We start from the raw sequence: 23,948 nt of genomic DNA on the forward strand, positions 1-23,948 counted from the left end.
CCTTCTCTCTTTCTTTCCTCCCCCCTACCTTCCTTCCTTCCATCCTTCCATCCTTCCTTCTCTCCTCCCTTCCTTCTTTCCTTCCTTCCTTCCTTTCCTTACTTCCATCTGTTCTTCCTCCCTCCATCCTTCTCTCCTCCCTTCCTTCTTTCCTCCATCCCTCCCCCTTTCTTCCTCCTTCCTTCCTTCTTTCTTCCCTTCCTCCCTCCCTCCTTCTCTCTTTCTTTTCTCCCCCCTACCTTCCTTCCTTCCTTCTTTCCTCCGTCCTTCCTTTCCTTCCCTTCCTCCTCCCTTCCATCCTTCCTTTCCTTCCATCCTTCCTTCCTTCCTTCCTTCCTCCCTCCCTTCCTTTCGATGAGTGTCCTATAAAGGGTTAATATCCTATCGTACTATAATGAGAGAGTGTCTCTTGTGTTTCTCTAACAGGACCATCTGCTGTTACCTGCCATCAGCCACAATAAGACCAGCAGACCCAAGATGTCTCTGGTGATGCCGGCCATGTCTGTTAACGGTGAGTCATCAGCAGCTACAGACTCTGAGCTACAGACTCTGAGCTACAGACTCTGAGCTACAGACTCTGAGCTACAGACTCTGAGCTACAGACTCTGAGCTACAGTCTCTGAGCTACAGACTCTGAACTACAGACTCTGAGCTACAGACTCTGAGCTACAGACTCTGAGCTACAGACTCTGAGCTACAGACTCTGAACTACAGACTCTGAACTACAGACTCTGAACTACAGACTCTGAGCTACAGACTCTGAGCTACAGACTCTGAACTACAGACTCTGAACTACAGACTCTGAGCTACAGACTCTGAGCTACAGACTCTGAGCTACAGACTCTGAGCTACAGACTCTGAGTTACAGACTCTGAACTACAGACTCTGAGCTACAGACTCTGAGCTACAGACTCTGAGCTACAGACTCTGAGCTACAGACTCTGAGCTACAGACTCTGAACTACAGACTCTGAGCTACAGACTCTGAACTACAGACAGTCACTTCAGTCTGTCAGCAGTTTGTGATTAAGAGTCAAACTTCTTTATTAATTTTTATCTGCATTCTTTTTGGAAAATAGTTATAAATCACTACTACTACTAATGCTTTCTCCCTTCTCCTCCTCCTCCTCTCTTCTCTTCTCTCCTCTCCTCTCCTCTCCTCTCTTCTTTCCTCTCCTCTCCTCCTCTCCTCCCTCTCCTCCCTCTCCTCTATCTCTCCTCTCCTCTCTCTCTATTCTTTCCTCTCCTCTATCTCTCCTCTCCTCTCCTCTTTATGCTCTCCTCTCCTCTCCTCTCCTCTCCTCTCCTCTCCTCTCCTCTCCTCCTCTCCTCTCCCCTCTTATCTCTCCTCTTCTCTCCCCCTATCCTCCTCTCCTAAATCTCCTCTCCTCTTTCCTCTCCTCTCCTCTCCTCCTCTCCTCTCCTCTCCTCTCCTCTCCTCTCCCCTATTATCGCTCCGCTCCTCTCATCCTCTCCTCCTCTCTCCTCCTTTCCTCTCTCCTCTCCTCTCCTCCACTCTCCTCTCCTCTTTCCTTTCCTCTCCTCCTCTCCTCTTTTTATCCTCTCCTCTCCTCTCCTCCCCCTCTCCTCCTCTCCTCTCCTCTCTTCTCTTCTCTTCTCTCCTCTCCTCTTATCTCTCCTCTCCTCTCCTCCTCTCCCCCCCTCTCCTCTCCTCTCCTCTTCTCTCCTCTCCTTCTCCTTTCTCCTCTTTTTTCCTCCCCTCCTCCTCTCCTCTTATCCCTCCTCCCCTCTCTTCTCCTCTCCTCTCCTCTCCTCTCCTCTCCTCTCCTCTCCTCTCCTCCTCTCCTCTCCTCTCCTCCCCCTCTCCTCTCCTCTCCTCTCCTCTCCTCTCTTATCTCTCCTCTCCTCCTCTCCTCTCCTCCCCCTCTCCTCTCCTCTCCTCTCCTCCTCTCCTCTCCTCCCCCTCTCCTCTCCTCTCCTCTCCTCTCCTCCTCTTCTCTCTTCTCCTCCCCCTCTCCTCTCCTCCTCAGAGAGTCTGTATAATTCCTCTCAGGGTTACGAGATGATGATGCAGGTCGACTGCGAGGTCATGGACACTCGCATCGTCCCCATCAAATCCTCCGCCGTGCCCCCGTCCCTCCGCGACCCTCCTCCTCCTCCCCCCTCCGCCCACCACGGCTCTCACCATCACCACGGCAACCACACTTCGCTCCGAGGGCGCCACCACCCTCACCCTTCCTCCTCCTCGCCTTCATCGCCGTCTCAACGGCAACCTTTACCTTTACCTGTCCGACGACGGCCGGCGGAGTACCTCATCAGCCAGTCGGAAGGAGTTTGATTAGCCGTTGTCATGGCGATCGCAGCAGGTGATGGGGGGGGGGGGGGCGGCGGGGGAAGAAGAGGCGGTTTCAGGAGGAAGAGAGGTGACAGTTAATGGTTTGAAGCTTGGAGGAAAAAGACCAAGACAAACTTTTAAACTCATTTCTTTAGATAATAACGTGGTGATACTTTCTTCTTCTCCTCCTCTACGACTCTACGACTCACTTCCTCTACTTCCTGGAAAAGTTACAACTTCCTGTTTCCTGGAGAGACGAAAAAAATCAGGAAAACCTCCATCCAACAAACATCTGTTTAAAAAAAAAAAGGTTTTTGAAGAATTTACTGTTAAAAAAAAACCCATCGAAACGGTTGAAAAAGATTAAAATAGATTCCTCTGTAGAAGAAAAATCAAATCCTAATATATATAAAAATAAAAATATATAAAAATAGATTCCTTAAATAAAAAGTGAGAGTTGGATGCAGACACACGGCAGCACACTGCACTTAGAAACAGTGCTGCCCCCTTTTTAATATTTAATAGTGACAATGTGGCGTTTGAATGAAGCAGAGACGAGCTGCAACATGGGTGTCAAACATGAGGCCCGTGGACCAGAACCGGCCCGCTGAGGGGTGTGATCTGGTCCCACTTTCCTTCCTGTGTTCTTTTCCTTCCTTTCTTCCTTCCTTCCATCTGTCCTTCCTACCTTGCTTTGTTCCTTTCTTCCTTCCTTTCTTCCTTCCTACCTTCCTTTTTTCCTTTCTTCCTTCCTTTCTTACTTCCATCTGTCCTTCCTCCGTTTCTTCCATCTGTCCTTCCTTCCTTCCGTCCTTCCTTCCTCCCTCTTTCCCTCCTTCCTTCCTTCCTTCCGTCTGTCCTTCCTTCCTTCTCTCCTTCTCTCCTTCCTCCCTTCCTCCCTTCCTTCATTCCTGCCTTCCATCCTTCCATGTCCTTCCTTCCTCCCTCCTTCTCTCCTTCCCTCTTTCCCTCCTTCCTTCCTTCCTTCTTTCTGTCTGTTCTCTCCTTCCTTCCTTCCTTCCTTCCTTCCTTCTGTCCTTCCTTCCTTCCGTCTGTCCTTCCTTCCTCCCTCTTTCTCTCCTTCCCTCTTTCCCTCCTTCCCTCCTTCCCTCCTTCCTTCCTTCCTCCTTTCAACATGTATCCAGTGGAAAAGCACAAAGTCTCATATTTCATTGTTTAGTTTTATTCAGTTAACAATCAAATGAAATCAGGAAAAAGCAGCAAAGTCTCATTTCCTCCCTTACTTCCTCCCTCCCTCCTTTCCTTCCTTCCTTCTTCCTCCCTTTCTTCCTTCCTTGACTTGAGGACAACAGGAGGGTTAAAGGCCCGTTATCATTTCTTAGAGCCGAGCGTTTTGTCTCGTTAACGTCACCGATCAGTTCAGGGCTGCATCCTTTCATCCTCCTTTCCTCCTTTCCTTTCATCCTTTCCTCCTTTCCTCCTTTCCTTTCCTCCTTTCCTCCTTTCCTTTAACAAAATAAAGTGCTAAACGATTATTATTATTCATCTGTCGGAGGATGAATGGACTAAAACCACTTCAGAGATCCTGCTTCAGATTTATCACGTTTCTTTGTTCATATGTTGTGTTCGAGGGATTATTTAATAGTTGTAAATATCAGTGTTCAATGTGTAGATACTCTGTTTCTGTTTCTGTCACTTTTTTGTTTTTTATGTATGTTTTTTTTATCTTTTATAGTTTTTTTTGTTTTTTTTATCATTTTTTTTGTTTTTCCTGTTTTTTTGATTGTTTTTTTATCATTAATTATGTTTTTTTGTTTTTTGTTTTTTTTTATCATTCATTTTTTTTGGTTTTTTATCATTAATTTTTTTTGTTTTTTTGTTTTTTTTATCATTCATTTGTTTTTTGTTTTTTTATCATTAATTTTTTTGTTTTGTTTTTTTATCATTATTATTTTTTTTTATCATTTTTTTTTTTTTTATCATTAATTTTTTTTTGTTTTTTTATCATTCATTTTTTTGTTTTTTTGTTTTTTTTATCATTCATTTTTTTTTATCATTCATTTTTTTGTTTTTTTTATCATTCATTTTTTTATTTTTTTTATCATTAATTTTTTTTTTTTTTTTATCATTCATTTTTTTTGTTTTTCTTGTTTTTTTGTTTTTTATCTTTGTTTTTTTTTAATCTCTGTTTTTTTCGGACAACAAAAGTAAAAGAGAAAAAAAGAAGAAAATGTTATTTGTGGTATAAAAAAAGAAAAAAAGAAACGAAGCTAGCAGTGAAACAAACAGGCTGAAGTTTGTTGGACCAACGTTTCTCTCGCTGCGCTCATCGTTAATAACTCAGGATCTTCTGTCCTGACTCGTTATATTTATGGAAATATATATAAACACTGATTTATGTTTGTTTGTTTTTTATATATTGTACAGAATCCGCTTCCTGTTTCGACTTTGTTTAAAAAAAAAACAAAAAAAAAACTGAAATACTGAAAGAGACCCAGAAAAGATGACTTCCTGTTTCTGTTAATAATCGCCACAGCTCGACATCTTTTATCAAACAACCAACTTTTCTGACCAAAAAAAAAAAGTTCGTACAAAAACGTGTCTTATCTTGACTTTCTTCCGATGCCGCTCAAACTCGTGTTTTTGCGTTGTATTTTTTTTTTCTTTTTTCCACATTTGAATTTTTTCAGATCTAAACCTTTTTTTTATGTAATATATAAATATAAAAAGGGTCATTCCTCTAATTTTATCCTCGGTGGAGATCAGTTTAGTCACGCTCCGTCTCCGAACGAAAAGAACTGGTTGTTGTAAATAACCCTGATGATGTCATAGTGATGTCATCAGGGGGTGTTCTTTTTTTTTTTTTAGTAATGGGTTTGGAGACGACGCGAGAAACGGTTTAACGGCAGATGCAATCCTTTAAAAAAGAAAAGAAAAGAAAAAAAAGCTAAGTCATTTTGGTCTGTACGATGTTGGGAGTTGAGTTGCATCATGGGAAATGTAGTGTTTTTTGAGGGATTGACTCAGACTTCAGACTGACTGCGATTAAATTTGCGATTAAATTTGCGATTAAATTTGCGATTTTCTAAGATTAAATATCAGCTGATGAATCCGACCTGATACTGACAGCAGCAGGAGACAATAATGTTCTTTTAATATTTATCCTAATATAAGTCCTCCCTCCTTTCCTTCCCTCCTTTCCTCCCTCCCTCCTTCCTTTCCTTCCTTCCTTTCCTTCCTTCCTCCCTTCTTTCCTCCCTTCTTTCTTCTTTCCCCCCTCCCTCCTTTCCTCTCTTCTTTCCTTCCTCCCTCTCTTCCTTCCTTCTTTCCGTCCTCCCACCTTCCTTCCTCCCTTCTTTCCTCCCTTCTTTCCTCCCTCCCTCCTTTCCTCCCTTCTTCCCTCCCTCCCTCCTTTTCTCCCTCCCTCCCTCCCTTCCTTCCTTCGTCCTTTCCTCCTTTCCTCCCTCCCTCCTTCCTTTATTCCTTCTTCCTTCCTTCCTCCCTCCCTCCCTTCCTTCCTTCCTCCCTTCCTTCCTTCTTCCTTCCTTCCTCCCTCCTTTCCTCCCTCCTTTCCTTCCCTCCTTTCCTCCCTTCTTTCCTTCCTCCCTCCCTCCCTCCCACCCTCCTTTCCCTCCTTCCCTCCCTCCCTCCTTCCCTCCCTTCCTTCCTTCCTCCCTTCCCTCCCTCCCCTCCCTCCCCTCCCTTCCCTCCCTTGACTCGAGGGTTAAAACAACACTGACAGAAACAATCAAAGAACTAAAAACTCTTTCTTTACATTTTGTGTTTTTGTTTGAAATGAGAATTAAGAAGAAATGAAAGATGAATTAATAGACAATAGAAATATATAATAGTCAGAGTGAATTAGTACCTCTGTGGAAACTATAATAAAATATATCAATAGAAGAAATAATGACATGATTTGCTGCCTGTGAAGAACTCCTTATGGCCTGAATCTCTCTTTTCCTCTTTTTTTGTTTTTATATAAATATATTTGTGAATCTCATTGTTGGTTTTTTTATACTGATTAATTAAATTGTTACTTTTTGTGTAAAGATGGGGAAAAAATGTTGATATGAAGTTTAAACGGTAACAACTGAATCCATTTCTTTATGAAACACCACTTTTTTTTCTTTTTTTTTGTTCTTGATGTAAAATTAACTGTATGCAACTTTTATCTGTTTTTTTGTTTTTTTTTGTTTTTTTATAATAACAGCAATATTTTCTCTTCTGGTCGGTGGTTCTTAAATTATGTGATTTACACTCAAAAGATTCAGATTCAGAGATCGACACATGACAAGAATGACTTTTTTTTTATAGATTCAGTCTTAAAATGTTAAAAAAAGACAAAAAAAACTTCCTTCAAAATTCCCTAAAACACATTTTTAACATCTTCAACTGAGCCAAACCCAAATATTCCTGCTTGAGAATCTGAAACATGATTTTTTGGCTTCTTATCTTTCCTCCCTTCCTTCTTTCCTTCCTTCTTTCCTTCCTTCCCCCTTCCTTCTTCCTTCCTTACCCCTTCGTCTTTTCCTTTCTTCCTCCTACCTTCCGTCCTTTCCTCCCTTCATTCCTCCCTCCTTTCATTCCTGCCCTCATTCCTTCCTTCCTTCATTCCTCCCTCCTTTCCTTCCTTCCTTCCCTCCTTCTTCCTCCCTCCCTCCTTTCCTTCCTTCTTTCATTCCTCCCTCCTTTCCTTCCTTCTTCCTCCCTTCCATACTTCCTCCCTCCCTTCATTCCTCCCTCCTTTCATTCCTTCCTCCCTCCTTCCTTTCCTTCCTTCCTTCCCTCCTTCCTCCCTCCCTCCTTTCCTTCTTTCCTCCCTCCTTCCTTTCCTTCCTTCCTTCCCTCCTTCCTCCCTCCCTCCTTTCCTTCTTTCCTCCTTTCCTTCCTTCTTCCTCCCTTCCATACTTCCTTCTGCCTTCCTTCCTTCCCCCCACCTTCCTCCCTTCTTTCCTTCCTCCCTCCCTCCTTTCTTTCCTTCTTCCTCCCTTCCATACTTCCTTCTGCTTTCCTTCCTTCTTTCCTTCCTCCCTTCTTTCTTTCCTTCCTCCCTCCCTCCTTTCCTTCCTTCTTCCTCCCTTCCATACTTCCTTCTGCTTTCCTTCCTTCTTTCCTTCCTCTCCCCCCACCTTCCTCCCTTCTGTCCTTCCTCCCTCCCTCCTTTCCTTCCTTCTTCCTCCCTTCCATACTTCCTTCTGCCTTCCTTCCTTCTTTCCTTCCTCCCCCCCACCTTCCTCCCTTCTTTCCTTCCTCCCTCCCTCCTTTCCTTCCTTCTTCCTCCCTTCCATACTTCCTTCTGCCTTCCTTCCTTCTTTCCTTCCTCTTCCCCCCCACCTTCCTCCCTTCTTTCCTTCTTCCTCCCTTCCATACTTCCTTCCTTCTTCCTCCCTTCCATACTTCCTTCTTCCTTCCTTCCTTCTCCCCCCCCCACCTTCCTCCCTTCTTTCCTTCCTCCCTCCCTCCTTTCCTTCCTTCCTTCATTCCTCCCTCCTTTCCTTTCCTTCCTTCCCTCCTTCCTCCCTCCCTCCTTTCCTTCTTTCCTCCTTTCCTTCCTTCTTCCTCCCTTCCATACTTCCTTCTGCTTTCCTTCCTTCTTTCCTTCCTTTCCCCCCCACCTTCTTTCCTTCCTCCCTCCCTCCTTTCCTTCCTTCTTCCTCCCTTCCATACTTCCTTCTGCCTTCCTCCTTTCCTTCCTTCTTCTTCCCTTCCTTCCTTGACTCAAAGACAACAGGAGTGTTAAATGATGAGTCTGTAGGATTTAGTGACATCTAGTGGTGAAACTGCAGATTGCAACCAGTCAAATACCCCCATCCTCACCTTCCGAGCATGCTGAAGAACCTCCAGCGGTGCAAAAATGTAAAAAAAAAAAAAAAAAAAAACCCACAATGCAATGCGCCTCTCTAGAGTCAGAGTTTGGTTTGTCCCTTCTGGGCTACTGTAGAAACTGAGGATTCACTCCCTCTGTAGATATCAAGGCTCATTCTAAGCTAACAAAAACACACAGTGATGCTTATTTTCATTAAACACTAATAATTAAAACATAATTATAGATATTATAATATTCCACTTCTGCTCCCGAGGGTTACACACTTGTCCCTTTTTTTTAATAAACTAGATCAGGGGTGTCAAACATGCGGCCCGTGCGCCAGAACCGGCACGCCAAGAGGTCCAATCCGGCCCAGTTTCATTCTTCCTCTTTTCGTTCCTTCCGTCTGTCCTTCCTACCTTCCTTCCTCCCTTCCCCCCTGTCTACTTATCCTTCCTTCCTTCCTTCCTTCCGGTCTTCTCTTCCTTCCATCTGTCTTCTCTTCCCTTCCTTCCTTCCCTCCTTCCTTCCTTCCTTCCTTCCTTCCGGTCTTCTCTTCACTTCCTTCCATCTGTCTTCTCTTTCCTACCTTCCTTCCTCCCTTCCCCCCTGTCTACTTATCCTTCCTTCCTTCCTTCCGGTCTTCTCTTCCTTCCATCCATCTATCTTCTCTTCCCTCCCTTCCTTCCTTCCTTCCTTCCTTCCTTCCTTCCTTCCTTCCTTCCTTCCGGTCTTCTCTTCCTTCCATCTGTCTTCTCTTCCCTCCTTCCTTCCTTCCTTCCGGTCTTCTCTTCTCTTCCTTCCATCTGTCTTCTCTTCCCTTCATTCCTTCCTTCCTTCCTTCCTTCTGTCCTTCCTTCTTACCTTCCCTCCGGTCTTCTCTTCCTTCTTAACCCTCTTTTCCTTGTTTCCTTCCATCTTTTTAATGATCCGGCCCACATGAGATCAAATTGGTCTGTATGTGGCCCTTGAATGAAAATGAGTTTGACACCTCTGACCTAGACGAATCATTAGTTGAGATTTAAGAACCGCCGACCTGATGTGAGACCAGATATCATTCACTTTGGTCTCCGACATGTTTGTGTTTGAGCCGCAGAGTGAAAGCATGAATCTGTGGCGACTGAAGGTAACACTGTAAATATGATGTGACTGTTTTTTGCCTTTTGTCTCTTTTTTTTATTTTTTATTTTAATTTTTTATTTAAATGTAAAATCATAAATAATGTAAATACATCTTTCTAATTCCATCCCTCCAAATGAACCGAGGCGTTTGAACTGCTGCCTTTTATGTTTGTAGGAAATGAAGCGTTGAATTTGATAAAGATATAATAAACTGAAGCCGAGTGCTCGAGTTGTTTTTACCAAGCTGTTAGAGGTACTTATACTACACTATAGTACAGTTAGAGGTACTTTTACTTCACTGTAGTACAGTTAAAGGTACTTGTACTTTACTGTAGTACAGTTTGAGGTACTAGTACTTTACTGTAGTACAGTTAGAGGTACTTTTACTTCACTGTAGTACAGTTAGAGGTACTTTTACTTTACTGTAGTACAGTTAGAGGTACTTTTACTTCACTGTAGTACAGTTAGAGGTACTTTTACTACACTATAGTACAGTTAGAGGTACTTTTACTACACTATAGTACAGTTAAAGGTACTTATACTGTAGTTCAGTTAGAGGTACTTTTACTTCACTGTAGTACAGTTAGAGGTACTTTTACTTCACTGTAGTACAGTTAGAGGTACTAGTACTTTACTGTAGTACAGTTAGAGGTACTTTTACTTCACTGTAGTACAGTTAGAGGTACTTTTACTTCACTGTAGTACAGTTAGAGGTACTAGTACTTTACTGTAGTACAGTTAGAGGTACTTTTACTTTACTGTAGTACAGTTAGAGGTACTTTTACTTCACTGTAGTACAGTTAGAGGTACTAGTACTTTACTGTAGTACAGTTAGAGGTACTTTTACTTCACTGTAGTACAGTTAGAGGTACTTTTACTTTACTGTAGTACAGTTAGAGGTACTTTTACTTCACTGTAGTACAGTTAGAGGTACTTTTACTTTACTGTAGTACAGTTAGAGGTACTTTTACTTCACTGTAGTACAGTTAGAGGTACTAGTACTTTACTGTAGTACAGTTAGAGGTACTTTTACTACACTATAGTACAGTTAGAGGTACTTTTACTTTACTGTAGTACAGTTAGAGGTACTTTTACTTCACTGTAGTACAGTTAGAGGTACTTTTACTTTACTGTAGTACAGTTAGAGGTACTTTTACTTCACTGTAGTACAGTTAGAGGTACTTTTACTACACTATAGTACAGTTAGAGGTACTTTTACTACACTATAGTACAGTTAAAGGTACTTATACTGTAGTTCAGTTAGAGGTACTTTTACTTCACTGTAGTACAGTTAGAGGTACTTTTACTTCACTGTAGTACAGTTAGAGGTACTAGTACTTTACTGTAGTACAGTTAGAGGTACTTTTACTTTACTGTAGTACAGTTAGAGGTACTTTTACTTCACTGTAGTACAGTTAGAGGTACTAGTACTTTACTGTAGTACAGTTAGAGGTACTTTTACTTCACTGTAGTACAGTTAGAGGTACTTTTACTTTACTGTAGTACAGTTAGAGGTACTTTTACTTCACTGTAGTACAGTTAGAGGTACTTTTACTTTACTGTAGTACAGTTAGAGGTACTTTTACTTCACTGTAGTACAGTTAGAGGTACTAGTACTTTACTGTAGTACAGTTAGAGGTACTTTTACTACACTATAGTACAGTTAGAGGTACTTGTACTTTACTGTAGTACAGTTAGAGGTACTTTTACTTCACTGTAGTACAGTTAGAGGTACTTTTACTTTACTGTAGTACAGTTAGAGGTACTTTTACTTCACTGTAGTACAGTTAGAGGTACTTTTACTACACTATAGTACAGTTAGAGGTACTTTTACTACACTATAGTACAGTTAAAGGTACTTATACTGTAGTTCAGTTAGAGGTACTTTTACTTCACTGTAGTACAGTTAGAGGTACTTTTACTTCACTGTAGTACAGTTAGAGGTACTAGTACTTTACTGTAGTACAGTTAGAGGTACTTTTACTTTACTGTAGTACAGTTAGAGGTACTTTTACTTCACTGTAGTACAGTTAGAGGTACTAGTACTTTACTGTAGTACAGTTAGAGGTACTTTTACTTCACTGTAGTACAGTTAGAGGTACTTTTACTTTACTGTAGTACAGTTAGAGGTACTAGTACTTTACTGTAGTACAGTTAGAGGTACTTTTACTACACTATAGTACAGCTAGAGGTACTTGTACTTTACTGTAGTACAGTTAGAGGTACTAGTACTTTACTGTAGTACAGTTAGCGGTACTTGTACTTTACTGTAGTATAGTTTGCGGTACTAGTACTTTACTGTAGTACAGTTTGAGGTACTAGTACTTTACTGTAGTACAGTTTGAGGTACTTTTACTTCACTGTAGTACAGTTAGAGGTACTTGTACTTTACTGCAGTACAGTTAGAGGTACTAGTACTTTACTGTAGTATAGTTTGCGGTACTAGTACTTTACTCTAGTACAGTTAGAGGTACTAGTACTTTACTGTAGTACAGTTTGAGGTACTTTTACTTCACTGTAGTACAGTTTGAGGTACTTGTACTTTACTGTAGTACAGTTAGAGGTACTAGTACTTTACTGTTGTACAGTTTGAGGTACTTGTACTTTACTGTAGTACAGTTTGAGGTACTTGTACTTTACTGTAGTACAGTTTGAGGTACTTTTACTTCACTGTAGTACAGTTAGAGGTACTTGTACTTTACTGCAGTACAGTTAGAGGTACTAGTACTTTACTGTAGTACAGTTAGAGGTACTTTTACTTCACTGTAGTACAGTTAGAGGTACTTTTACTTTACTGTAGTACAGTTAGAGGTACTAGTACTTTACTATAGTACAGTTAGAGGTACTTTTACTACACTGTACTACAGTTAGAGGTACTAGTACTTTACTGTAGTACAGTTAGAGGTACTTTTACTACACTATAGTACAGTTAGAGGTACTTTTACTACACTATAGTACAGTTAGAGGTACTTGTACTTTACTGCAGTACAGTTTGAGGTACTTGTACTTTACTGTAGTACAGTTTGAGGTACTTGTGCTTTACTGTAGTACAGTTTGAGGTACTTTTACTACACTGTAGTACAGTTTGATGTACTTTTACTACACTATAGTACAGTTAGAGGTACTTTTACTTTACTGTAGTACAGTTAAAGGTACTAGTACTTTACTGTAGTACAGTTTGAGGTACTTGTACTTTACTGCAGTACAGTTAGAGGTACTAGTACTTTACTGTAGTACAGTTAGAGGTACTTGTACTTTACTGTAGTACAGTTTGAGGTACTAGTACTTTACTGTAGTACAGTTAGAGGTACTTGTACTTTACTGTAGTACAGTTTGAGGTACTTGTACTTTACTGTAGTACAGTTAGAGGTACTAGTACTTTACTGTAGTACAGTTAGAGGTACTAGTACTTTACTGTAGTTCAGTTAGAGGTACTAGTACTTTACTGTAGTATAGTTTGAGGTACTTTTACTTTACTGTAGTACAGTTTGAGGTACTTTTACTTTACTGTAGTACAGTTTGAGGTACTTTTACTTCACTGTAGTACAGTTTGAGGTACTAGTACTTTACTGTAGTTCAGTTAGAGGTACTAGTACTTTACTGTAGTATAGTTTGCGGTACTAGTACTTTACTGTAGTTCAGTTAGAGGTACTAGTACTTTACTGTAGTACAGTTTGAGGTACTTTTACTTCACTGTAGTACAGTTTGAGGTACTTGTACTTTACTGTAGTACAGTTAGAGGTACTAGTACTTTACTGTAGTACAGTTTGAGGTACTAGTACTTTACTGTAGTTCAGTTAGAGGTACTAGTACTTTACTGTAGTACAGTTTGAGGTACTAGTACTTTACTGTAGTACAGTTAGAGGTACTTGTACTTTACTGTAGTACAGTTTGAGGTACTTGTACTTTACTGTAGTACAGTTAGAGGTACTAGTACTTTACTGTAGTACAGTTAGAGGTACTAGTACTTTACTGTAGTATAGTTTGAGGTACTTTTACTTTACTGTAGTACAGTTTGAGGTACTTTTACTTTACTGTAGTACAGTTTGAGGTACTTTTACTTCACTGTAGTACAGTTTGAGGTACTAGTACTTTACTGTAGTTCAGTTAGAGGTACTAGTACTTTACTGTAGTATAGTTTGCGGTACTTGTACTTTACTGTAGTATAGTTTGCGGTACTAGTACTTTACTGTAGTTCAGTTAGAGGTACTAGTACTTTACTGTAGTACAGTTTGAGGTACTTTTACTTCACTGTAGTACAGTTTGAGGTACTTGTACTTTACTGTAGTACAGTTAGAGGTACTAGTACTTTACTGTAGTACAGTTTGAGGTACTTTTACTTTACTGTAGTTCAGTTAGAGGTACTAGTACTTTACTGTAGTACAGTTTGAGGTACTAGTACTTTACTGTTGTACAGTTTGAGGTACTTGTACTTTAGTGTAGTACAGTTTGAGGTACTTTTACTTTACTTTAGTACAGTTTGAGGTACTTTTACTTTACTTTAGTACAGTTTGAGGTACTTGTACTTTACTGTAGTATAGTCTGAGGTACTTGTACTTTACTGTAGTACAGTCTGAGGTAATTTTACTTCACTGTAGTACAGTTTGAGGTACTTTTACTTTACTGTAGTCAGTTTGAGGTACTTGTACTTTACTGTAGTATTTCCATGTGAGGTACTTTCTGCTCCACTACATTTATTTAACAGCTTTAGTTACTTTTCAGATGCAGATTTGACTCAATGGAAAATATAACAAGCTTTTAAAATACAACACTTTGTTAAAGATGAAACCAGTCAGCAGTGTGTAGTCGGCTCACATTTCAGATGTCTATGAGTTGTTAACAGCTCCACCAAATACTGATTCTTCCCTCTAAACTTCTCACATGCTTTCATTTCAATAAATGATCCAATATTTCAGCAAAAATCAAAGATTGGAGAAAAAGTCCAAAAACTGAAAACACATTTGTGAATCAGAACTTTGTTTTTTCTTCTTTCCCATTAATCATCTCAGCAGCCCTCACATTTATCTGCTGGCCCTTTGGAGGGGCCCCAGCCCTATGTTGGGAACCACTGACTTTGAACACTGAACTGCTGTAATACTTTAACGACATCAAGCTCACAATTCTTATAGTGCTGCTTGAAAGTTTGTGAACAGTTTTCTCTATTTCTGCATAAATATGACTTAGTCCTAAAACCAGAGAAAAGGAACAAACGAGACAAACATCTTCATCTATCTCCTATTTGTGTGAGGCAAAAAGTATGTGAACCCTTGCTTTAAATAACTGGTGTGATCATAAATTCTGGTAGCTTTTTATCATCCCTCCACATCTGCTTGGAAGACTTGAGCCCATTCCTCCTGACAGAACAGATGTTGTTGGGCTTCTTGGCACAAACTGCCGGCTTCCACAGTATTTCTGTAGAATTAAGGTCAAGATTTGGACTCAGCTATTCAAAAACATTAACACACTGGAAACACTGATGTTGGATATTATATATATTCCATTTCTACACAGTCTGCCTTATAGTTGACCGATCGAGTCCAAACTCTTTCAACATGGTCTTTCAACAACCCTTTCCAGCCTGATAAGTATCAGCAAATACAATCATAAAAGGTTTGTGTCAAAGTTATACGTATTAGTCAAGATACTTCAGAGGCTGCATAGAAGTCTTTAGCTAGAAATACATATAGTGTTAAAACGGCAGGTTAATGAAGTTTAGGTAAATCAGTATAGCAAACCACTATTAAAATGTTGGAACATCAATTTTGACATCCAACTTGTTGTTGACGCTTATGCGTGTGTTGTGTACATAATTTCTTAAATGTTGAAGGCAGAAAGTAATTCCCAAAGATAAACATCAAAGGACGGGAATGTTAGTGCCAAAGAGGCATTGAGAAGTGTAGGCTCTCTACAGTTATTGACACATAGAATTGGTGTGTGTGTGTGTGTGTGTGTGTGTGTGTGTGTGTGTGTGTGTGTGTGTGTGTGTGTGTGTGTGTGTGTGTGTGTGTGTGTGTGTGTGTGAGTGTGTGTGTGTGTGTGTGTGTGTGTGTTCAGTGAACTGTATCAGTCTCTGCAGTAGCTTCCAGCTGCAGCAGTCAGTTCAGTTTCTGATCAGTCTGACTGAGGGAGGTTTTTGTACGACGCTTTTTCACTGTGTGAACACTTCCTGACTGTTGATGCTGTGTGCACTCTGACAGTAATAAACTGCTGCATCTTCAGCCTGAACTCCACTGATGGTCAGAGTGAAGTCAGAGTTTGATCCACTGCCTGAAAAACGATCTGGAATCCCTGATTCTCGCTCTTTAATGTATTTTATGAGAAGTTTAGGAACTTCTCCATCTCTCTGTTGGTACCAGGCTAAAAGTTCTTTACCACTCTTTGATCCTGTACCCACATTTTGACTGGTCTTACAGCTGATGGTTGCAGATCCTCTCAGTTCAGATCTCACTGCTGCAGGCTGAGTCACTGTGATCTGGCCTCTGGACTCTGAGGATACAGAGACAAAAACATAAAGCAGCATCATGGTTTTGTGGGCTTCATTTCAGAGGGACGGATGTTCATAGAGGAGAGGAGTTTGATTCTCTGGACTTTACCTGTGAAGCAGCAGCAGAGGAGAGTCCAGATGAGGACGGAGATCAAAGTCATGTTTTTGATGAGGAGGATTTCTGTGGCTTCTGTTGTCATGAAGGACAGCCGTCAGTCATCCAGTGTTCAACTCTCAGGACTATAAACTCTCCCAGAGCACTGGAGCATGGTGCTGCTGATGCAAAGTGGCTCTCTATGGAAATGCTCTGACTGACTCCAACAGGGACTTGGATTACTCTGATGATGCTGTTTAATCAATGGATCAATCAACTTATCACAGTATTGATTCATAATGTTTCACTGATCATTTTATGTAGATTTGCTTTGATGACAGCAGACACATTTTCTTTCAGTACATCTTCTGTCTGATTTAATTTAATATTTAAAGGATCAATTTTACTTTTAGACAAATTAATCAATATATTTGAACATTTGATTAACTGTCAAAGAAAATGTGGCACTATTTAATAAGATATCATATGAAATAAATATTACTTTAAGCAGGGACAGTTTTTTCAAGACTTTGTTTGTGTCAAAGTCAGAGAGCCGTGTCTCTCTACAGTGAGAGGTTTTTGTACGACGACTCAATGAGTTTGTATCACTGTGGTGGACTTTTGGTGGAGGAACCAGACTGGAAGTTAACTGTAAGTACATTTTCAACTCGATCAATACAATAATCTTATTTTAAGTTAACAAATGTAGCATATACAGTATTTAACAATTCATATATTGAAAATGGTGAAGTTATAATTGAAGACTTATTTTTCTACCCTCCTCAAATCTGTTCAAAAATATTAAAACATTTAATAAAAATGTTGACAATTTATGAATTTCTATTGTTGTAAAAAAAATCTTTTAATGTTTAAAACAGTGTTTTGATAGAAGATAATCTTCTGTAAAAGAGTTACGCATACTGTTCTGTCAGAGAAAATCTTTTAAAAGTTTTCAAAAAGTAATACATTAAAAATTAATTAAATGAATTAATTAAAATTAATTAAAGAATCTTTCAATCTCTTTAATGAGGAATTGTAGTTTTTGTAAATGTGTCTTTTGTTCAGTCTTACTCTCACACTAATGACAAATTAAATTTAGAACTGACAGTGAATTTAACACCACTGTAAGATATGAATCATATCCTGGATTAGTAGAAGTTATTTTGACATTTTAAAAAAGTTGTTTAAAATGTTCATCTTTATATTTACAGTAATGAAACTTTGTTATTCAGTAGTGATACCTGCTTACATGAGGACAGTAATCTTGTACTAGCGTTTGACTTCAGTGCAAAAACTTTTACACTCTTGCTAATGAATGATTTTAATGATCAAAATGTATTATTTTAGTTTGGTTGTTGATAATTACACAATTGAGTAAGAGTGAGTGCTTTCAGCTTTTTATCTTTAGTACTGAAACCTGTCTGTTGCCATGGTTCATCAGTGATGCCTGTCTGTTGCCATGGTTACTGAGCTCATAGAGGGAAGTGAAACACTGAAGACCAGTTTGGTCCAATCTGAGAAAGAGCAACAGAACCAGCAGCCTCCTCTGCTGCAACCAACAGGGTGGAGTTTATTTTCTCTTTGTATGAACTTTCTTCATGTTGTCTCTCTGTCTCCTCCTCCAGTGGGTCGAGTCGCCCCCACCCTGACAGTGCTGCCCCCCTCCAGCCAGGAGCTGCAGCAGGGGAAGGCCACGCTCACGTGTCTGGCCAACAAGGGCTTCCCCTCAGACTGGAGTCTGGCCTGGAAGGTGGACGGCAGCAGCAGCAGTTGCTGGGAGCAGAGCAGGAGCCCCGGGGTGCTGCAGGCGGATGGCCACTACAGCTGGAGCAGCACCCTGAGGCTCACTGCAGACCAGTGGAGGATGGTGGGCTCTGTGACCTGTGAGGCCACCCAGGGCTCCCAGACTCCACTCTCAGAGACACTGAGGAGAGACCAGTGTTCCCAGTCCTGACCTGACTCACTGGGACTCTGCTACTGGTTTTACTCTGCTACTGCTCTCACTCTGATCTCTGCTACTCTGCTTTTTTCTCCCTCTGTCTCTTTAAATGTTGCAATAATGATGTTTCTTGTTTTTTGATTTTAATATTTCAAGAAAATAAAGACGTGTTCATCAAATCAATGATATTTGCAGCTTTATTATTATTATTATAGTGATCAAATTAATCTCTCTTAATGATAGCAGTGTTTCCATTAAATGTATAAACACTGATCTCTCCTCAATATAAAAGGACATACCAGGCAGTCGGGTAACACATGGTGTCCTTCACATCTGTCTGCTGTTTGTCTATATACCAGTATGCTGAACATTAAACAAGTCCAATGTCCTCAGTCACAATCAGCTGATTTGTCAACTGAGAGGTTTGACTGTCTGATCAGCTGATTTTCAGTTCAATGGTGAAAACTGACACATCTGTTAGACTTGAGCGTGTTCCAGTTCATATTACAGATTTCTAAAGTGACATGAACGTGATCCGCTTCTTCTAAATATTCAAAGTCAAAATCAGTTGTGTCAGTGGTTCTGAAAGGTCTGGACAGCCACTGATCAACACTGACTCAAGGACGCTTTACATACAGAAACTGCAAAAATAAAATTTAAATTAAAAAAATCTAAGCAGAGAAAGAGAAATGTTCAATGAAAAGATATGTTTTTAAGTCAGATTTGAGAGAGTTTAGCAAAATAGTTTAGCACACAAATTTCTGTTATGTAGTTAAACTCTGTCTAGACTTCTCAATGCCTCTTAAGCACTAACACTGCCATCCTTTGATGCTTCTCTTTGGGCATTAACTAGCAACAATCCCATCTCCCTTCCTTCGACATTTAAGAAATAATGTACACAACACACGCATAAGTATCAATAAAAAACTGGATGTACAAGTTCGCTTTCCAACATTTTACTGCTGTAATTATGTCGTTTTTCACAATTTAAAGTGAAATTTAAAAGCGTTCACCACAGATTTAACATTGTTAGACTCACAATGGTGTATTTAAGAATTCCTCATATTCTTCTTCCTCAACAAAACTATGTGCCTACATTACCCACAATGCAACCTGAATGTGGACAGGTGGATCAGGGCTTCACCTGTCAGCGATCAGACTGACTTCATTTCAAAGAAAGTCTTAATTTGTAGAGTTGGACTATTTAAGTGTCTTTGAACAATAAACTGAGGTTCAGAGGTGTGTGTGTGTGTGTGTTCAGTGAACTGTATCAGTCTCTGCAGTAGCTTCCAGCTGCAGCAGTCAGTTCAGTTTCTGTTCAGTCTGACTGAGGGAGGTTTTTGTACGACGCTTTTTCACTGTGTGTACTCAAACTGACTGTTGATTAAGTGTCGGCCCTCACAGTAATAAACTGCTGCATCTTCAGCCTGAACTCCACTGATGGTCAGAGTGTAGTCAGAGTTTGATCCACTACCTGAAAAACGACCTGGAATCCCTGATGCTCGGTGATCAGTCCAATAAATGAGCAGTTTAATTATTTTTCCATTTCTCTGTTGGTACCAGTTTTGGTCATAGTAGGCCCCTTTATTAACAGCCTGACTGTACCTACAGCTGATGGTTGCAGATCCTCTCAGAGTAGATCTCACTGCTGCAGGCTGAGTCACTGTAATCTGGCCTCTGGACTCTGAGGATACAGAGACAAAAAACATAAAGCAGCATCATGGTTTTGTGAGCTTCATTTCAGAGGGACGGATGTTCATAGAGGAGAGGAGTTTGATTCTCTGGACTTTACCTGTGAAGCAGCAGCAGAGGAGAGTCCAGATGAGGACGGAGATCAAAGTCATGTTTTTGATGAGGAGGATTTCTGTGGCTTCTGTTGTCATGAAGGACAGCCGTCAGTCATCCAGTGTTCAACTCTCAGGACTATAAACTCTCCCAGAGCACTGGAGCATGGTGCTGCTGATGCAAAGTGGCTCTCTATGGAAATGCTCTGACTGACTCCAACAGGGACTTGGATTACTCTGATGATGCTGTTTAATCAATGGATCAATCAACTTATCACAGTATTGATTCATAATGTGTCACTGATCATTTTATGTAGATTTGGTTTAAAGACAGCAGACACATTTTCTTTCAGTACATCTTCTGTCTGATTTAATTTAATCTTAAAACAATCAATTTTACTTTCAGACAAATTAATCAATATATTAATCAATATAAACATGATTAACTGTTAAAGAAAATGTGGCACTATTTAATAAGAAATCATATGAAATAAAAATAATAATATTCTTTTAAGCAGGAACAGTTTTTGTAGAGTTTGTTCGTGTCAAAGTCAGAGAGCCGTGTCTCTCTACAGTGAGAGGTTTTTGTACGACGACTCAATGAGTTTGTATCACTGTGGTACACGTTCGGTGGAGGAACCAGACTGGAAGTTAACTGTAAGTACATTTTCAACTCGATCAATATAATAATCTTATTTTAATTTAACAAATGTAGCATATACAGTATTTAACAATTCATATATTAAAAATGGTGAAGTTATAATTGAAGACTTATTTTTCTACCCTCCTCAAATCTGTTCAAAAATATTAAAATGTTTAATAAAAATGTTTACAGTTTATGAATTTCTATTGGTGTAAAAACATCTTTTAATGTTTAAAACAGTGTTTTGATAGAAGATAATCTTCTGTAAAAGAGTTACGCATACTGTTCTGTCAGAGAAAATGTTTTTTAAGTTTTCCAAAAGTAATACATTAAAAATTAATTAAATTACTTAATTAAAATTAATTAAAGAATCTTTCAATCTCTTTAATGAGGAATTGTAGTTTTTGTAAATGTGTGTTTTGTTCAGTCTTACTCTCACACTAATGACAAATTAAATTTAGAACTGACAGTGAATTTAACACCACTGTAAGATATGAATCATATCCTGAATTAGTAGAAGTTATTTTGACATTTTAAAAAAAGTTGTTTAAAATGTTCATCTTTATATTTACAGTAATGAAACTTTGTTATTCAGTAGTGATACCTGCTTACATGAGGACATTAATCTTGTACAAACGTTTGGCTTCACTACAAAAACTTTTACACTCTTGCTAATGAATGATTTTAATGATCAAAATGTATTATTTTAGTTTGGTTGTTGATAATTACACATTTGAGTAAGAGTGAGTGCTTTCAGCGTTTTATCTTTAGTACTGAAACCTGTCTGTTGCCATGGTTCATCAGTGATGCCTGTCTGTTGCCATGGTTACTGAGCTCAGACAGGGAAGTGAAACAGCCAAGACCAGTTTGATCCAATCTGAGAAAGAGCAACAGAACCAGCAGCCTCCTCTGCTGCAACCAACAGGGTGGAGTTTATTTTCTCTATGTATGAACTTTCTTCATGTTGTCTCTCTGTCTCCTCCTCCAGTGGGTCGAGTCGCCCCCACCCTGATGGTGCTGACCCCCTCCAGCCAGGAGCTGCAGCAGGGGAAGGCCACGCTCACGTGTCTGGCCAACAAAGGCTTCCCCTCAGACTGGAGTCTGGCCTGGAAGGTGGACGGCAGCAGCAGCAGTTGCTGGGAGGAGAGCAGGAGCCCCGGGGTGCTGCAGAAGGACGGCCACTACAGCTGGAGCAGCACCCTGAGGCTCACTGCAGACCAGTGGAGGAAGGTGGGCTCTGTGACCTGTGAGGCCACCCAGGGCTCCCAGACTCCACTCTCAGAGACACTGAGGAGAGACCAGTGTTCCCAGTCCTGACCTGACTCACTGGGACTCTGCTACTGGTTTTACTCTGCTACTGCTCTCACTCTGATCTCTGCTACTCTGCTTTTTTCTCCCTCTGTCTCTTTAAATGTTGCAGTAATGATGTTTCTTACTTTTTGATTTTAATGTTTCAAGAAAATAAAGAAGTGTTCATCAAATCAATGATATTTGCAGGTGTATTATTATTATAATGATCATATTAATCTCTCTTAATGATAGCAGCATTTCCATTAAATGTACAAAAACTGATATCTTCTCAATATAAATGGACATACCAGGCAGTTGGGTAACACATGGTGTCCTTCACATCTGTCTGCTGTTTGTCTATATACCAGTATGCTGAAAATTAAGTCCAATGTCCTCAGTCACAATCAGCTGATTTGTCAACTGAGAGGTTTGACAGTCTGATCAGCTGATTTTCAGTTGAAAGGTAAAAACTGACACATCTGTTAGACTTGAGCGTGTTCCATTTCATATTACAGATTTCTAAAGTGACATGAACGTGATCTGCTTCTTTTAAATATTCAAAGTCAAAATCAGTTGTGTCAGTGGCTCTGAAAGGTCTGGACAGCCACTGATCAACACAGACTCAATGACGCTTTACATACAGAAACTGCAACAATAAAATTTAAATTTAAAAAACTAAGCAGAGGAAGAGAAATGTAAAATGAAAAAATATGTTTTTAAGTCAGATTTGAGAGTTTCCTGCTTAAAAATGAAAAAAGTATAAAATAGTTTAGCACACAAATGTCTGTTATGTAGATAAACTCTGTCTAGACTTCTCAATGCCTCTTAAGCACTAACACTGCCATCCTTTGATGCTTCTCTTTGGGCATTAGTGAGCAACAATCCCATCTCCCTTCCTTCGACATTTAAGAAATGATGTACACAACACACGCATAAGTATCAACAACAAACTGGATGTACAAGTTCGCTTTCCAACATTTTACTGCTGTAATTATGTCGTTTTTCACAGTTTAAAGTGAAATTTAAAAGCGTTCACCACAGATTTAACATGGTCAGACTCACAATGATAAGTTTAAGAATTCCTCAACAAAACTATGTGCCTACATTACCCACAATGCAACCTGGATGTGGACAGGTGGATCAGGGCTTCACCTGTCAATGGTCAGACTGACTTCATTTCAGAGAAAGTCTTAATTTGTAGAGTTGGACTATTGGACTATTAGAACAGTGAAGTGAAGTTCAGAGGTGTGTGTGTGTGTGTGTGTGTGTGTGTGTGTGTGTGTGTGTGTGTGTGTGTGTGTGTGTTCAGTGAACTGTATCAGTCTCTGCAGTAGCTTCCAGCTGCAGCAGTCAGTTCAGTTTCTGTTCAGTCTGACTGAGGGAGGTTTTTGTACGATGCTTTTTCACTGTGTGAACACCCACTGATTGTTGATCCAATGGCCACTCTGACAGTAATAAACTGCTGCATCTTCAGCCTGAACTCCACTGATTGTCAGAGTGAAGTCAGATTTTGAACCACTGCCTGAAAAACGATCTGGAATCCCAGATTGTCGCTGGTCAGCACTGGAAATGAGTGGCTTGGGAGCTTCTCCGTCTTTCTTTTGGTACCAGGCTAAAGCCTCTTTTTTGTTGTCGGTAAAAACACCTACTGCTTCACTAGTTATACATTTGATAGTGACAGATCCTCTCAGATCAGCTCTCACTGCTGCAGGCTGAGTCACTGTGATCTGGCCTCTGGACTCTGAGGATACAGAGACAAAAACATAAAGCAGCATCATGGTTTTGTGGGCTTCATTTCAGAGGGACGGATGTTCATAGAGGAGAGGAGTTTGATTCTCTGGACTTTACCTGTGAAGCAGCAGCAGAGGAGAGTCCAGATGAGGACGGAGATCAAAGTCATGTTTTTGATGAGGAGGATTTCTGTGGCTTCTGTTGTCATGAAGGACAGCTGTCAGTCATCCAGTGTTCAACTTGCAGGACTATAAACTCTCCCAGAGCACTGGAGCATGTTGCTGCTGATGCAAAGTGGCTCTCTATGGAAATGCTCTGACTGATTAACAGAATCATCACTTTTTCAAGTGTTATTTTTTGTTGCTTGCTGAAAACGAAAAAGATCTTTTCATCAAATAATGTGTCCAAACATATTGTTTTACTAATATCTGCTGTCACATGTTACTGTGTTAAATGAATCTTCACACACTGAATTACCTTTAGAGAAGTTCAGAGGGATTTTATCATTACATATCACTATTAAATACTGCCCCCTGCTGGATAGGATTTGTATAACATGAATTTCCATTTATAATGTTGTGTGTTTTCTCCCAGGTCCTGATCCAGTCTGATTGAGGGAAGACCGATATAGAGGGACAGACATTTGGCTCACACTCTCTTCTACTTCACAGCATCAGCAGTTTGTGTTGTTTTTGTTATGTTTTATTTCTTTATCTTTGTTAGTTTTCTGTATGTTTGGTGGGTCTGGTAGTCCATTTAGTTTCTATGATTAGATTAGAGGACAGTCCAGATCCTTC

The 23,948-nt window shown here is 40.0% G+C and overlaps 1 protein-coding gene and 3 gene segments (V, D, J or C); 3 read left to right on the top strand and 1 right to left on the bottom strand.

Annotated features, from left to right (window-relative positions):
- Positions 1–409: 409 nt before the first annotated feature.
- Positions 410–2,298, top strand: LOC128374575 (cyclic AMP-dependent transcription factor ATF-6 beta-like). The gene is made up of 2 exons (XM_053334828.1): positions 410–511; positions 1,991–2,298. Exons 1-2 carry the CDS (start codon positions 478–480, stop codon positions 2,296–2,298), a joined length of 342 nt encoding a protein of 113 aa, XP_053190803.1. The 5' UTR covers positions 410–477.
- Positions 2,299–15,334: 13,036 nt separating this feature from the next.
- On the bottom strand, positions 15,335–15,873 carry LOC128374576 (immunoglobulin kappa variable 4-1-like). The segment is given in 2 exon segments: positions 15,335–15,672; positions 15,780–15,873. Coding segments are annotated over 2 exon segments (429 nt in total).
- A 441-nt stretch (positions 15,874–16,314) lies between these two features.
- On the top strand, positions 16,315–21,550 carry LOC128374394 (Ig kappa-b4 chain C region-like). The segment is given in 2 exon segments: positions 16,315–16,415; positions 21,119–21,550. A coding segment is annotated over 1 exon segment (306 nt).
- LOC128374578 (Ig kappa-b4 chain C region-like) lies at positions 17,224–17,718 on the top strand. The segment is given in 2 exon segments: positions 17,224–17,266; positions 17,390–17,718. Coding segments are annotated over 2 exon segments (372 nt in total).
- Positions 21,551–23,948: the final 2,398 nt, after the last annotated feature.

The sequence above is a fragment of the Scomber japonicus genome, chromosome 15 (genome assembly GCF_027409825.1).
Source record: "Scomber japonicus isolate fScoJap1 chromosome 15, fScoJap1.pri, whole genome shotgun sequence".
Classification (NCBI taxonomy): domain Eukaryota; kingdom Metazoa; phylum Chordata; class Actinopteri; order Scombriformes; family Scombridae; genus Scomber; species Scomber japonicus.

Excerpts from the sequence above, each read along its gene's own strand:
- LOC128374575 (XM_053334828.1), top strand. The coding sequence starts at position 478 with ATGTCTCTGGTGATGCCGGCCATGTCTGTTAACG. Across the intron at positions 512-1,990 it reads GCCGGCCATGTCTGTTAACG|AGAGTCTGTATAATTCCTCT; the intron begins GTGAGTCATCAG and ends TCTCCTCCTCAG.